Genomic DNA, 16,618 nt, shown 5'->3' with positions numbered 1-16,618 from the left:
ATTTAAATTTTTTATTGAACTTGTTATAGTAAAATTATTTTAGGAATTATATTTTTTAAATGAACAATTAAAAAGAATCTCACATACAGGGGCTTGGTGAGATTTTTTTTTCTCAAAGTACCGCTAGGGGTACTCCGTTTGAGAAACACTGGATTACGGAACAGCTAAACTGTTACTTCGCTACACTTTGGTTCTTCTTTTAGAAAAGGTCTGATGTTGCAATTTATTTTTTGCCTTGCAAAATAAAGTTTGACAAAATGAGCAATGATCAGGTGGGTGCAGATAGACTCAGGTGGGGCTCAAGCCCCTGCCAATTTGGCCTCTGCCTGGATAAGGGCCTTTTTTGAAAGACTTTGTTTTTCTCTTTTTTTATATTTTATATCAAATTCTATATTTTAGTTTTTCAATTCAAAAACATTCTCAATTAAAAGCGTGTTGTAATGCCTGACAACTGCATTTGAGCTGTAATTCTGTGTGATCGCACGAGCCCCCTGCCCCTTCCACTTCCTCTTCCTCTTCCCTTGTGTCACAGCCACCACAGTTAACACATAAATCAACGCCCTACGGAGCAGCATCCACGTCTCCCTGACCTGCCTTCATTGGTGACAGCTAGAACCATAGTGTTTGTTTACGGCCTGGGTATGAGGCTATAGCCACAGGTCTTTTTTTACTGCCAACATATTTAATATGAATATGAATTATGAGCTCTTACAACCACAGAATCTTGACTGAAATGAATCTCTCCCTTTCCTCTCTCACTGTGCGCACTACAGGCTAAAATATAGCGACAGAGTGCATATAAAAGCATTAAAATAACGCTTGTTTCTAAAAAAAAATCCTTGGGGAGGATCCTCGCGGACCCTGCTGCAGAGTTTTTTTTTTCAATGCGTTTTTTTTAATCCAATAAAAAAACATAACGCACAAAAATCGATCATCTGTTGAGTATTAAACATCTGCATATTTGTATGGGTATTGAAATAAATAAATATGCAAGTAAGTAAATATTTGTGCTACTGTTTGTAATTATTTTTATAAAGAATTATGAGAGAGTATTTTTAGTTTCAGCACCTTCCCCCCAAATATTTCCACAGCACTGGCAACGATCACATATTAGCCAACACCCGACGTCTGAAATTCAAGCAGGAGACTCAGTTATGTCCCCCGAAGACATTTTCAATTTTTAACATTCCCTTTGATCAACACTGTGATCCATGATAAGGTGTCTCAAAAAACTGCTGGATTTTCATGCCATATGCTGTTGAAACTCTTACTCCCCAGAGGGTAAATCTTAATGGTTTTGGTGACCCTCTGACCTATTACAGTATGCAGCTCCACCATCGGGTTGAAATCTCTAATTGTACAAAAGAATCAATGACATTTACTGAGATGAATCTGTTTCATTATGGACACTCAATTGAGCTTTTCTGCAACTCCACTCTCTGGTCAAAAAGAACATTTTGGACACAATATATCTCAAAATCTTACAGACAGACTTGGATTCAATTTTCTTTGCATATTCTTGCGGTAAAGGATTTAATTTGAATAACCTTGCGATGTGAATTGCTTTCTCAAAAAGCATCTTTTATTCAAAAGACAGTCTGAATGTTATTTTAGAAGCTTTTCCATGCTGACAGGAATATTAATCATATTGTAGCATAACAATCATCAAAGTTAAATACCCACCAAGGCCACGAATTGGCCTTGAGAAACCAACATCCATGGACCTCTTACTCTGAATATTGAAACATGACTCAGAATATTATGCAGCCAGTTCCCAGTGATATCAAGTTGATTACCTCTAGCTACCTACTGTGGCTTTAATATCAAATAGCAGCAGATTTCCTTGACAGTGGCAGGTGATTCAACTTCTGCCCCCGGGGCATTTTGGCAAAATCCTTCAAATGCGTCCAAAAGAGTCATTATCATTCCTGTCAAAAAAGCCTCAACCTGCAACCAGAGCCGTATTAAAGAGACTGTAGAATTACATTCATATCAGGGGGGACCAGCATCTGACTGACGAATGGCATGAAAGCATGCTCATCAAACATCCCATGTGGTCTGTCAGCCGGATTTAATATCTTCTTTATGATCTGTGACATGGTGTACAGATTGCGCCAAAGCTGTATACTCTGCTAAAGGGCTTTAGCGATAAATGTAATGGGAATGAAGGGTATAATGAGGACATGGAGGGAAGGTGGGAAGTGAATTTTCACAGATGGCTTTATAGCTGATCAATATTCCTGCAAGTGAGCTAGTCAATGGCCTGTGGAGGGGTTCCTCATAGCGTCAGGCAGGAGGCGTTTGGTTCACCATCACTCTAACTGCTCCTTACTGTAATGATACTGGCTCATTTACTCCACTAATAATGCATTACTGACAGTACTTTATTCACCACTTACTACCATTTAAAGTATAAGTAATATTGGTAATATATGGTAATATTATGTGTGTGTATCAAAGCCTGATATACCTTATTCCTCTGAGCCATAGAGCTCCATGGTTGTCCAAATACTCACTGAGAAACCGTGTTGCATTGGGTGACATGTGCCACAGACAGGGTAGGGAAGTCATAAAGTATCGAGATGCACTAACACTTTGTATTTATTTTTTGTGGGATTTCTTTTCAATGGGAAAATATAGAAAATCACCAGCCTTAGCTTTTAAATAAATTACAAAAAAGATAAAATAAAATTATACATATACGACACCTGTGCTGACTGGTGGTACCAACATGTGCATTTTCATGATACAGGTCCCTGTTCATTTTTAGTTCCTGTTCAAAATGTATGTCGACCACTGGCTGACATGGCTCTTTCAAGTATGCAACAGAAGAACAACTTGAGTATCTGTTTGCAGTGTAGTCAAACAAACCGAGGGCTGAGAAGTTTCACACTCCAACACGGCAAAAGAATATCCATTTCAAATGTTATCAGCGTATTGCCAAATACCCGTTATCAGTTGTTATCACTACCATTCTAATGCTTCAGATGAGCGAAACAGCACCTACCAACACGTTGTGAAAGTGAAACGGTCTCAGTACTCAATACGTGGTTGGCATTGCTTGGTTAGGTTTAGGGAAAGATCATGATTTGGGTTCAAATTGTTACGCTACGTACGTAAACTTATGTTACCGTCTCCTGGGTGAAAGTCCTGAATTTCTGTGACCCATCCATCCACCCCTCCCTCCTCAACGTGGACTTTATCACTCTTTATACTACCGTCACCTGACTTCTTTCTTTGCTCCCGCCATAATTACTGTGGCCACTAGAGGTTTGCGTTGTCTTCTTGTATAACTGGTGATCAACCATGTTAATATATGATAAAAGCCTTCTGAACCTACTAGTAGGGGTAGCAGGCCCCAATTGAACCCATATCTATGAGGTTGATAACTCCCATTCAATCATCCGATTACATTTTAAGCAAGTGTAAAGATCAGCTGTCATGCTCTGCACAGTGAAATGCACATATGCACCACTTATGTTGTTTGTTTTTTGTTGTTTTTGTGAGTGGCATGCAGCAAAGGCGGACTCCACCACACCAATGAAACCTACTATAATGGCAATGAAAGAATGCCAGTAATCAATAATATAAAACATGACAGTATGATCACTTCAAAAAAGTGTAAAGTAACTATAAAAACTTCAATTAGGATTCACGCTAAGGTTTGCCAAAGAAAAAGTGTAACAAAAGATGCATCACATCTGTCATATTACCGGTGGTCCAGGACAGTTTGGTGACAAACTGCAGTGGCGTACCTCTGAGGAGTATTAAATGAGTGTGTAAAGTAAGCTCAGGGACTAGCTGACACCGCTACAAGCCTGCATACTCCAGCGTGGAGCGGAGGTGTAGGCATTAGAGCTCTATTGTATGGCTTTGTGAAAGTCTGATTATAGCGCTCAGCACTGCCTCTCCGGCTGCTCGGCTCTTGTGAGCTGAGGCGATCCAACACTAATGACTCGCTCTATGGTTACTGGGGCTTGGGGGAATGCTGGCAAGCACGGGAGGGAGGATGAGAGGTGGGGGGTGGAGGAGTTGGTAAGCCCTGATGGGGAGTTGTCAAAGATAGATGACTTCATTTCGCCTGCTTTACCTTCTGTTCTCCCTCGCTGTCCCTGCTCTCTCATGCCCTCTCTAGTTGCGGAGAGGCTGAAACAAAGATATAATGGGACTTTGGCGGGAGCTTGTTAGCGCACAACTGCCTTCCAGGTGATCACCTTTAAAACGGGGTTGGGCTGGTGAAGTCTTTGAAAGTGATCGATGATTAACAGCTTGAGACCCACAGAGGAAAAAAAAAAACAAAAGGACATTTCATTTCAAAGAGTCATATCCAGCACAGAACTCCGAGCTTCAGTCAACACATGAGCCACCTGCAATTTTCAGCAGGAGCCTCTTTTCAAAAGATTCATCCGCTGGCACCATAGAGAGCGGTGAATATTCATACGAGCATGTGTAGCTATAGTGACAAAGCCAAGAAGGCGGCGGTTAGCAGGTTTGACAAATACGAAAGATCAAGTGAACAGAATCGAACGGCGGAGTCAAACTCAAAGGATGGATTTGTTTTTCGTGAGAGATAAGGAAGACGAGTTGGGAGGCGAGTATAGTAGAAAACTACGCTGTGGCATCACTCCTCCTCTTTCACCTCTGATGAGCACAAAGAGCTCCTCATCCTGAGCTGGCCTACTTCTCCAGAAGCTGCATGCAAGTGAAGTGTGAATTCTGCTGTACTGCTTGCTTTATCTTACCTTGCTCTCGGCTCAGGCTGCGAACATTGCTGGAATCGTCCATTGGTGTATTCCCAAAAGAGACAAGAGCTCCATGTGCTGCTAGAACAGGGATGGAGGGGCTGGCTTCACCCAAACTACCATCTGGAGGGCTGCTACTGTCACAGGCATGCCTCGCCCCTTGGTTGTCATCATCCGAGGTGTGACAGGAAGAAAACGCTTTTTGGGGGGAACTTACCTATCCTCTTCTATTTCTGTTGCACCTTTCTTAAACAGTCTTCCTCTCTACTCGCTTTCTCTCTTCATGAAAGCTCATCCTCTCTGTCTCTATGTGCCAGTGTGGCGGGTTGCAGCACAGACAATAGTGTGGTCTGGCACACTTCTTCTTCTTCTTCTTCTTCTTATTCTTCTTCTTCTTCTGCCTCTACTGAATTGACTGGAGGGAAGAGGGGGGGGGGATGTTGCCCAGAGAGCTTTGGGAGCACGCTCAGTGCAGTCAACCACTCACGGCTCTTGTACGAGAGGGGGAAGCACTTGGTTCAAAGCCGATCACCTGGGAGAATGAGCGCTATTAGATGGAGGAGGAAGGGAAGGGAGGGAGAGGTGGGAAAAGGAAGAGAGAGGAAAAAGGGGGGAGGGAAAAACTGGAAAGGGAGGAGGAGCAGGCATGGGCAGAGAGAGGAAATGGACTGAAATGCATCTTCCGAGATAAAGGGGAGGAGAGAGAGAAGAGAAAGAGAGGGATACGAGAGGCACGGAGGAGGCAAGGTGGCTGTGATTTGCAAGTATAGCAAAGAGCAGCAGCGTGTGGTGCGCATGTTTTATTCAACGTGGAGCTTCTGAGAGAGTAGACCAGCCAGGCATGGTTGGGTTTGTCCCAGCAGTCGGCCAAGAAAGGGAGATACAGATGGCGGGGTGGGGGGGGGGGGAGAGGAAAACGATGAACTTCTCTCCACTTCTATGACTTGGGTCTGAGGCCAACGGGAGAGCAAGCAGCCTCCAACTTATGATAGAGAGAGCGTGTGTAGACTTGCAACAACTTCTAGGAAATTCTGCCCATAGAGTTGGGCTGGCTGATATCACCTGAAATCTATCCCAGGTTTATTGTCAAATTTACCCTGGCAAGAATAAATGAAACAATCTTTTTTAATTAAATGGAGCTACTATTAATGCATACTGAACAATAAACAGCAAATGGGCCCGTGTATTATGACTTTGAAATGTATTTTATTTTATTTTATACAGATTTTTTACAGAGCTGCAGTCAGGGCGTGGTTAGTCTAGCCTAACATAGAGACTGAAAACTGGGGAAAACAGCTAGCCTGACTCAGTCTAAATACACCTACCAACACAGCTAATGCTCACTAGATTTAATTCTAGTCCATTCACAAACTAAAAATGTAAATTTGTGGTTTTCAGGGGAGTTGTGTGTTTCTTCATCACATATGTTGGTTTTGGTAAGTCTTGGGTTCATTGCCGAGCTCAAGTGTAGAGTTGCACCACATAAACTTTATCAATCTCCCCTTTTTAAAAAGCGTAAGTGGACTTTTTATTACTTACAAATTTACCTTAAAATGAATCAGTGTTCTATTGGTCAATGAAGCCCTTAACCTGACTTTAAGCCTCTTCAGTTCTGCTATGCCACCAAGTCTTTACTTAAAACTTTAAATCAAGATCACGATGTTAAAATGATCAAATATACTGGGTGGAATTTTAGGAAAATGTGAGTACAATAATGTGAAAAACACAAATATTATTACCGTCTGATGTCATGATGTACTTGTAAAATCATGGTGTCTTACAGAATGCACTACATTGTCAAACAATGAGGATATTTTTTCTACCTTAAAAGGGAAATTAAGGGATGAAATCTTGATTCAAATGCAAATGTAACATGCCTAAAATACAAATGTACACGATTTCTGTCAGTTCTTGTTGATTTGTGTGTAATGGATATAGTATCGCTTAAAGGGGCACTCAATGCACTCAACCATTTTTACTAATTTTTCATATTCACTAATCATGAGCCTTCAGCCTGTAAATACCGTTATATAATATCTTCTGTGTCTCTGGAGGAGCTTTGTCAAGTCTGACTAAATAACGTTGATGATGTCAAAGTGCTGATGATGTCATCAGTGTTAGGAGACTGTACGTTTTCAACAGAAAAACCTGCATTACAAAGATCTAATTCCATTTAGTGTATCTCTTAATACATGTTTCGTTATATTCAGAGTTTTAATAGAGATTTTTTCCATACTTTACATACAATTTCAAAGGCTTTTCTGTTTTAAAAAATTAAGTATGCACTTCTGATGGAAACACTGAATTGTCAATGTCTGTTGTCAGCAGCTTCAGTCTAAACCTCTAATCCATACTGGCTGAACCATATTGTAATTGGGTAGCAACAGTACAAACACACAGTGTCATAGTAGTCATTGTACATCGCCTTCAAATACACAACACAATTTACAATATTTTCAGCAACTTTCAGCTATTGCATGAATATTATACAATTGTCTCACCTCATGCATGTTTCATGAGGCAGGAACGACAAACCTCCGCTGTTTTCTACACGGATTTTCAAAGACCCTGTGCTGCTCTTCAGCAACAAAATCACCTTCCAAAACCCCAGGAGCTGCATCCCAACCTGCGCTTCAACTAAAAGTCAAGCTTCATTTATCTATCAGTGTCTCCTTTGTACATTAGCGTGCAACACCTCCTGCTGCTTGAATGAGCTTTGGACACGCTACAGTAGCTGTCCACTGAGTCACAGTATATAGTATAGCACCAGGACCCGTTTCGCACAGACCCTTAGGCCATCTCTGACTGACACAACTAGAAGTTGCATGGGGAAGAGCATGGAAGCAGTCCATAAGGACTAGTTTAATGGTCTCTTAAGTGTGTTTGCACGTGTTTGGGTTGGGGGGATGGGCATTAGGGCCCTGAGGGATGTTAAAGGGCTCTAGTTGAGGGCTAGGGGCTGAATGATATAGAGAAAAATACTGTGATTATTTTGACTGATATTGAAGTTGCGATGTGATTTGGTATATTAGAGGGAAGGATCATCATTATTCTCATTTTTATTGAAAAAAATATTTTAATTGTGTGATTTTGACAACGATCTTAAGTCTATAGAATATGATGTGTAGGCCAGGACATTGCTGCAGCACGACATTATATAACTTCAAATGATATTTTGACACACATTTCATCTTTAACAAATATTGTGTGGGCCATATTGCTACAATTTTGATACAATTCTGATTAATTGTGCATCCTTAGGCTGAACCGTTTACCTTACTCTATCATTTAAGTAGATTATGTAAAATATGACCACGGCTGGAGAACAGAAGCAAGTGCATGTTCAGCATCAATGCATTGATGAAAATGATTGTGCATAGATATTAAATGAATGTCAATTGTACACCCAGTGTAAAACTGATCAATTCACACTGCACTGTGGCACTCCGCCCTGAGCCCATTGGTTCCTACTGAAGACGTACAAACCACTGTCATTCCAAACAATTTTCTGTGGATATGATTGGCCCCAGAGGCTGAATCGTAATGTTTTTGGCTACCCCCTGACTGTTAAGGTAGAAATGTCTACTTGTACATAGGGAATTGTGTCTAAAACTGTAGTGGGATGCACAGAACAATCCAGCCTGAACATAGCAAGAAATATAGAGTATGGGTATGAAACAGTCTCATGAATAAGTCCTACTCATGTGGGAAATAATATTTCCTTTAGTAGTATGACGGCTTAGTAAAATATGTAAATCTTATCCAAAATGTTAATCTCCCCTCACACTCTGTCTCTCTCTCTAGAAATAGCTCATGTGGAAGCTAAAGCGTGAGCTGCAAATCGGCAGCAGGCCAGCGGATGCCATCCAGCAGCTGATCAAAGCCTGTGACTAACACTTGATCTGTACATTTGCCATGCTGCATTTGTATTGTAAAACACAGACTTCTTGAATATGTTTGATATGTAAATATGTGATATATACATTGATTTCAGATAGCAGCAACAACTTTCCGTTGGCTCCTGGCACTGGTTTGGTCTCTCGGTTCACATCACTGGTGATCACTCCCGTTGTGACTGTGTCTACTCCCGTCATGTTCTCTGATCTGCCACATCTGTGATTAAGGTTTGCTTTGGCTAAGGTTAGGCAATTACCATAAAACTCTGTTGATTATTAGAAGATGGGATGCGAAACGCGGGCTCCGATGTCAAAGTCAGACGCTTTGTTTGCCCAAGCATCCCCCTTCACCACTTGCCTAAGAAATGTTTCACTTCAATCACCGTCACGTTTCACAACTTTACTTTTGAGAGAGGACTGTTACTATTTGCATTCACATAAAAATCATTGTCATTTCACACTTTTGAACCAATTCATTGGCATTAGCAGATCCTAAACACGGGCACCTAATGGCAGAGGAATTTCTAAATGATCACGCACCCCAAGAGCTGAACAGAGACCCTAAGAACATACAAGACGTTAGAAATATTGAGAGTTTCAGGGACCCAAATAAACTCAGGGTGCCCAGAATTTTAGTGATGCACATTTCCATATCTGCAAGTTCCGTATATATCTACATTGGTTAAGTATTTCACAAATATAATAGTTATCTGCACAGCTAGATGTTTTATTTACAGTAGAAAATGCATCCTGGTACCGGTGATATGATAATGATTCAGTACTGAAGGTAACTTTTTGTACAAAAGCTAAGGTGAGGATTTATTTTTCTCTCTTCCCTTTGGATCCTGTTTCTGCAGCAGGTCACTGCTGCTATTTGAAGGAAACATGGTCATGTTCAGGAGCAAGAAAGGTTAGAGCCAAATCAATGTGATGCTGTGAGTCTCACGGCGACACTTTGTGTCACTTGTAGGTCACCTGTGGCCACTTGTCCATTATCTAGCAGTGTGGCAGGTTGTCCCCTGAGCTCTTATAAAAGCACTGGATTAATAAAATCACTGTGGAGCGACGACAGAGTGAACAACAACAACGATCTATATAGCCTGTAGGCCAGCCACTGGTTTCCAGAGGGAGAACAAAAAGCCACTGCTATACTGACTCTTTGAAGCCTGATAAAATATTCAAAAAAGTTGTATACCCCTTTCACACCAATGACCAGGGTTACAGGTCTGGAGGATTACAGAGAGAGGAGATGATAGTTGCATCATCAATGTGTGCAAAAACGTAAAATGTCACAGAATGATGCATATTTTTGGGATACAGTGTAACTATAGTACACACGGCATGTTTAGCTTTATAAAATGTTTAACTATGTTGTATGTATGGAGCTGTTTTGTATGCAAAAACATACAGATTTACAGCATCTATCAATCAACATGAACCTTTTTTCCTCTGTCTATCTACAGTACCCATTTATCTTATATTAGACTACATTGTGCAATCTAATATGATAATAAAGGCAACATTTACAAAAGGATTAGACACTTTTGAAGACTGAAATGTATATTTTACTCACTCTACCATCCCAGCAAAGATTTGCTTCATATAGTCGACCTGCTAAAGTTGTTCTGCTGGACATGTAGCAACTGTTGGATAATGTAAGAGCTTGTCCAAATGTAATAAAATGAGTTTATATTTCATTTAGTTTCCTAATTGGTTGATAATGTAATGAACTAGGACTGGGTTTGTTACTTTATAACAGATGGAACAGGTGACAGATGGATCTTTTTGCAGATTTATTTGGAAAGATAAAAAGTTAAAAAATGTAACGCTACAAATACAAAATGTGCAAACACGCTTGCGCGTACAGCTGGCGGTATCGTGAGGTGATCGGCTTATTATTTACGCGGTGCGTTTCCGTTTAACGTAACGGCGGATGCCTCTCTCATTCAGCAGCCTTGTTATGTTCGTTTAACGTTACACTACGTTGTCGCCATCATCCCGTCATCTCACGCTTTTTTCTTCCTCACCGCGGACGGCCAACAGCTCCCGCACCGCAAAGTCTCGCCACACATCCATGTTGTTCTAATCATCCGTCGTTCACCCTCCGGTGTATCTGAAAACAATCTTGCTGCCGTCCCACCATTTGTTTATGAGCCACGGCGACTTCTGATAGTTTTGCGTCACGGACTGTGCGCCCTCATTTGCAACCGAATAGGTTTGTCCCGCCACGTTCGTTAGCGACCCTGGTCCATGCCACTCACATCGAAATCGACCCTGGTCTGACCCATCTCTCGACCTGGGTCGCAAAAGCGAGTCGATCAACGCGGGTTAACCCTTTCATACAAACAATCAACCTTAGTTGAACCCTGGTTGAGTCCTTAGTGTAAAAAAAGAGTTATTAGAAACCGCAAACACATCAGAGAGCCTGTTTCTATTCCTTTTGAGCTCACTTTGTCCTCTGCAAGTGAGACCAAGCAGAATATTGACTGACTCACAAGGGAAGGTCATGCTTTAGTGGTGGGAACAAAGAACCGCACATGAACTGAAAACGCCACTGATGGCTGAAGTTCCAATTTATGACTCAGATCAAATTTAAGTGGATTTTGAAATGGCATGAGAATATTAATATTAACATCAGCTCAGAGAATCTTTTCTTGTTTTTCTCAGCTTTGTTAAACCTCTATCGTTATTCATCTTAAGAGAGTGTGAAATGAATGGGCAATGCTGAGGAAATTTCAGTGAAATTTGCTGTTTCCATTAAGTCTTTCTAATTCTGGGGCTACATTACAATTTGCATTAAAACAACCTTGGATGGTGACCCAGCTGTATAATCTAAAAATGTCTTTTTTGGGAGAGGCTTTGACATATTCAGAAAACTGTTTCTTGCATGTTACAGTATGAGTGGGAATGGAGGAGAGAGTGGAAGTTAATAACCTCAGCTAGATGAGTGGAGGGGCCAGCTGCTCCCTCCGTGGATTTCTTACGAAATGCGTGTTTGTGTGTTTGTGTGATTGTGTGTTTGTGTGTGCATGTGTGAAGTGCAGGTGGCCTGAAGCAAATGGAAAAAGGAAAAGCACATTGTCCAGGGTTGGATTGAAGGTCACATGGTTCAACCACAAACACTTTCATTGAGGAAATAATGTCAGGCGATTGAATTTGTGCTGTAAGAGATATAAGCAATGACAAGCAATGAGACACACACATCAGACACAGCAGAATGCATCTGAGATCCTGCGTATCATGTAGCATTAGTACGTTGTTGGGAATTCTGATGCAAGAACCGAGGATTCCCGCTAAGAGCAATTAAAAAAAATCATTCCGCCTTCTGTTCGGCTTAATGATGCAGTATGTGCACATACTTACTGCACAGCTGAAAGGATGAGATGATTGAATAAAGTATTCAGATCATTTACCTGCAGATATTTACTTAAAAATAACAATAACACAATGTCAAATTATTATTAATTTGAGGGCACAGGGAGAACTGGATTGTCCAAAATGAAGGAAGATATCATATTAGTTCTACCACACCATCCATCCATCCATCCCTGCAGTATATAGGCAACAAAACTACTTGGTTAGGTTTAGGAAAAGATTATGGTTTAGTTTAAAATAACTACAGAAGTGGCAGTAGGTAGAATGTTTTTGACATTATTGGGCAAAAGTACCATAATAACCTTTCAGCCTCTTGTAATTCAAGTGTTCTGAGAGATAACTAGACTGCTGCTTATCCTCATGGCTCTGTTTTCAGGCTTTAAAAAATGTAGCCCGTGACGGGAGACTTTGACCAATCACAGGGCATTTCAGAGAGAGAGAGCGTTCCTATTGGCTGTTCATTCAACGGAGGCAGCTGTCAATCACTCACAAACTCCGATCAAACGGTCAAACTAGGCAGCGCTGATCAAATATGAATCAATATTCTGTTACTATAGTAATATAGTAACATAATATATATTACTATTATATGATAACAGACTCCAGATCAGCTCTGACTGTTTGTTTTCCTCCTGTCTGAAATCTTGCAGATGCCGTTAGGAGCACCGGAGGACACAGAGGACACACATTTTTTTTTTAGATTACCTGCACTGCTGTCAGGATATAGTGACCGTTTTATAAAAATAACTTTTTTTTTAATCATATTTGCTCCATTTCTACCCACTGCTGCTTTAAGTACGGAAGATACACAACAAATAAGTCAGCGTTGACTTCTGGTTTCACACGGGACGCTAACAATGGTGTCCTGGGTGAAAGTCTTGTGTTTTTATTTACCCATCCATCCACCTAGACCTCCTCCCTAAGGGGACTTTATTGCTCATCGCCTGTTCTGGCTCACAAATATGTTGATTATATATAAATTGATTGTGTGGATTACTGTCTACACAAATTACAGTGCATTACTTTCATAGTTGTAGCTACAAACAGTGTATGAGAACAGCCTGCTTTGTCACCAGGCTCCCAGCACCTACTATATTTTGTCTGTAAGAGGTAAATGAGCCATGGACATTTTCCTTTATATAATGTAATATTAAAACCCTTTGAGAATTGTCTTTGAAAACTCTATTGGATAAGTAAAATTTATTGGTAGTGCTCCCATCCATATGCATCCCTTCGTGTGCACATGTGGGCGTACGCTCATGTGAGTGCCCTGGAAAATCAGTCACCAGTCTTGATAGAACATGACCTCAGGGCCTCGGAGAACAAACCATTCCTCCCCCGTTAAGTATTTGCGCACTGGAGTGTGTGTTTGTGTATGTGTGGCTACTGAGGCCTGATAACTGGCTGATAAGCAAAACTGTCAAATTCATTTCATGCGTGCAGTTCTACAAATTTGACAGGTGCATTTTTCTTTTTTCTGATTTTGTTGGACAGCAAGCTAAACATATTGTGCCCCTAACTGTGTGTCTTGTGTGTAAAGCACATGTGAGCTGCTTCCATTAGCTTGGGTAGTTATTTCTGAATCTCTGGGCTACTGTTCTCTTTAGGTTAGTGTTTATGGAAGTGACAGCTAAAGTGACTGGCAGCCGGGTATAAGCAGATGTCTTGTGATGCATTGTTTTGCATTGTGTTGTTATGAGTTAAACATCTTGCTCTTTTTGTTTTGCTGTTGTCAGTTCATAACAGTTTGAGTGACACAGAAAAATATCAACCAGGTTTTAACTGTCACCTCCTCTCCCACGATTGGTCAGTCTCTGAAAAGTGGCAGTGCCGCACATCACTCAAAACATGGCCCTAGAGATTCTGTTTTCATCCAGCGAGTTGGACGACAAAAGGGAAAGAATGACAGTTCATATTTTGTTTTCGAAAGTTGCTCCGTGTTGGCTGTGATTCAGTCAGACTATAGGCAGATGTAACAAAAACAGGGGATTGGTGTCCTCTGATTGGTGCAATTCTGCCAAAATGATTTTATTTCCTGTCTAGTGATGTTTGTCTTTCACAGATTTCACAAAAGGGTGAATCCTGTCCTATGAAATTGGCCATGAACTGCTCCGTGAACAAGTTGTAGCAACATTGTACACATGCCATAGAAGCATCACTTGCTTATTTATTTATTTATTTATTCAATGGATTTTAGTGGTTTTAGTGATCAGTGGAGCCTTGAGCATTTTTTATAATGTTTGTCTATACACGATGGATTCCTTGTCTTTCTGCTGCAAACCAAAATGTACCTGTGTGTACAAATAAAGGAACCTGAACCTGAACCTGAAGGCCATTTGTTTTTCATCACCATTTGAAAGAAGTAGGGCTGGTATTATGCTACATTTGAGTTTAATGTTAAAGTAATGTAGACAAAGCACAGCAGTTCATGTAGTGGCATGGTGGAATTAGCGAGCTAGCTAGATAACTAACCAGCTATTAAATTAGTAGTAACAATTTAACAACTTAAGGCTTCATCCAGATAATCAGTTCGATTTTATAACGTGCTGATGGCTTCATTTCAAGTCAACAGAAAGGAGACAAAAGGCTTGTCATTGCAATTGGTCAGCCCAGTCGCACAGAAATTCGTGAAATAGTCACAAAATTGAATGTATTGATTCATATACATAGACACAAATTTACATTTTTTCTCGTGATGGTCAGCATGAAATAAATTTGTATGTAATCCACGTAATTATGAACCGGGAAGTATAAAGGGCGGTGAACGCTGTGTAAGGAGGAGGTCGGGGTGAGTAGGTTGTTAAAAAAAACACAGGACTTTCACCCAGGAGACCGGTCTTCGTGTTCCGTGTGAAACAAAAAGTCAAAGTTGATTTATTTGCACATGTAACTTTTGTACTTAATTTACAGCACTTCTGTTATTGTGTTATTTGAACCCAAACCACGATATTTTTCTAAAGCTAACTAAGTACTTTTTGTCACAGTTGCCTAAGCCTAATCAAGTCGATGTTTTCCTAATCCTAACTAAGTAGTTTTATTTTGAAAAGACTTGAGCTTAAATTGACACGTGCGTCACGTGTTGTTGAAAGTCGTGCTGAGTGTCACGAAAAAAAAGGGAAATTCGTGTCTATGAACACGAATCAAAAAGATTAAATTTCGTGAACTGCCGTGAGACTGTTGTAATGGTACACCGGTTACGGTAAATGAGCCCCACGATAGACGTGACTGGCCGTGTCTTAGCGTGTCTAAAAAACACGGGCTGAGCTTAATTTCAGGATACTGTATATCCTAAGGACAGGACTTTTTAAAATAATGTATGTAGCTGGAATTAAAATTCCCCAGTGTGCGGGGACTCATTTGTGTCTGCATTAGTGCAGCACCATTCACTGCAGACTCCGTCAGTCCTATTTCCACACCTGCTACACGGTCACTGAAGCAGTACGGACTTGGAGACACCGGACAGGTTGCCTGTCCATCATTGCTACTGGCGAAGACAAACAAACACATTCACACCTTAGTTTTCCAGAGTGGATATGGGGTAAACTTTGAATAATTCTGCGTGCCCAGAGATAAACAAGGGCCCTGCTGGGATTACAGAGACTAGTTTCAAAGCCCTTGGCCGTGTTTAGCTGCTTTCAAATATTGACTTATGCAGTCATTGTTTACTTTCTGAGCTCTAAAGAAACAGAATCAAAAAATATCCAAACGAAGTACGGTGGTGCAGTGATAGTAGAGCAGTGATTCACAGCTGTATAGCTGCATCCCGTACAGAATAAACTGACAATTTGACAAATGACTTCATCTGTAATTAGCCAGACTTCAGAGGATGCTGTAACACATCCAGACCACAATGCTTCGCAAATAAAGCAGCAGTGATTGGTCGTTTTGAGAGAAACCATTATCTGGTTTTACCCTCTGCTGAGAAGCGTCTCATTATTTTTCCTCGCAGTGAAAATGAGTCTGCCTCATCAGCAGTGTTAGCTATACTGTCTGACTCATGACAGCTAATGAGACTGGTCATTGCTGGAGTAGTATCACTCATTAGACAGAGAGACAGAGAGCTGTGTGGTCAGCTGGCTGGTAGGGTAAATCCGCAGGGTAGATTTGCCCAATTAATCGATGTACATAATTAATATGTGGTGTGTCGACCATGTAGACTGTTCAGATGTCAAGGGGAGCGGTTAGTTGTACATAAACAGAGGCAGTAGTAGCCTGAAGACCTGGGCAAGTGTAGGATGTCGTTTCAAATCCAGCCGAGCAGCAGTGGAGAAGTGAAATACTTGGGTTGAATACAACTCCACCGAGCCAAATCATTAGTTATATGTACAATATATATTGAACACATATTTATTTATTGAACTTATCCACATTCATATAAGAACATGCATTATGTAAGCATAATATTAACTGTTTTGTCTGATCAACAGTCCAAAATCCTCACAGTTGAGAAGCTGGAACTAGAGCATGATTTGATTCATTTGATTAATCAACCAATGGTTTCAACTCTTAAAGGTAATAAAATGACTTTTTGACACTATACATAAGGGCTCAGGATTGGGTACAATATCTTTCTTCACTTTTTTTGTGCTATACTGGTGCATACAA

The 16,618-nt window shown here is 40.7% G+C and overlaps 1 protein-coding gene across 4 annotated transcripts in view; it reads right to left on the bottom strand.

Annotated features, from left to right (window-relative positions):
• The window catches only part of plch2a (phospholipase C, eta 2a), a 214,371-nt gene that overhangs the window by 96,495 nt on the left and 101,258 nt on the right, over positions 1-16,618 (bottom strand). The window contains exon 1 of one of the 4 annotated variants that reach the window (XM_037773703.1): positions 4,743-5,258. The exons of the other annotated variants lie outside the window; for them this stretch is intronic. Within the exon in view, the coding sequence (XP_037629631.1) occupies positions 4,743-4,785 (43 nt within the window). The 5' untranslated portion in view covers positions 4,786-5,258. Of the gene's footprint in view, positions 1-4,742; positions 5,259-16,618 lie in introns of those variants that run through there. 4 annotated transcript variants of the gene reach the window in all.

Source organism: Sebastes umbrosus, chromosome 6, assembly GCF_015220745.1.
Source record: "Sebastes umbrosus isolate fSebUmb1 chromosome 6, fSebUmb1.pri, whole genome shotgun sequence".
NCBI lineage: Eukaryota > Metazoa > Chordata > Actinopteri > Perciformes > Sebastidae > Sebastes > Sebastes umbrosus.
The sequence above is the reverse complement of the archived record's forward strand: the minus strand, read 5'-3'. Positions and strand labels throughout refer to the sequence as shown.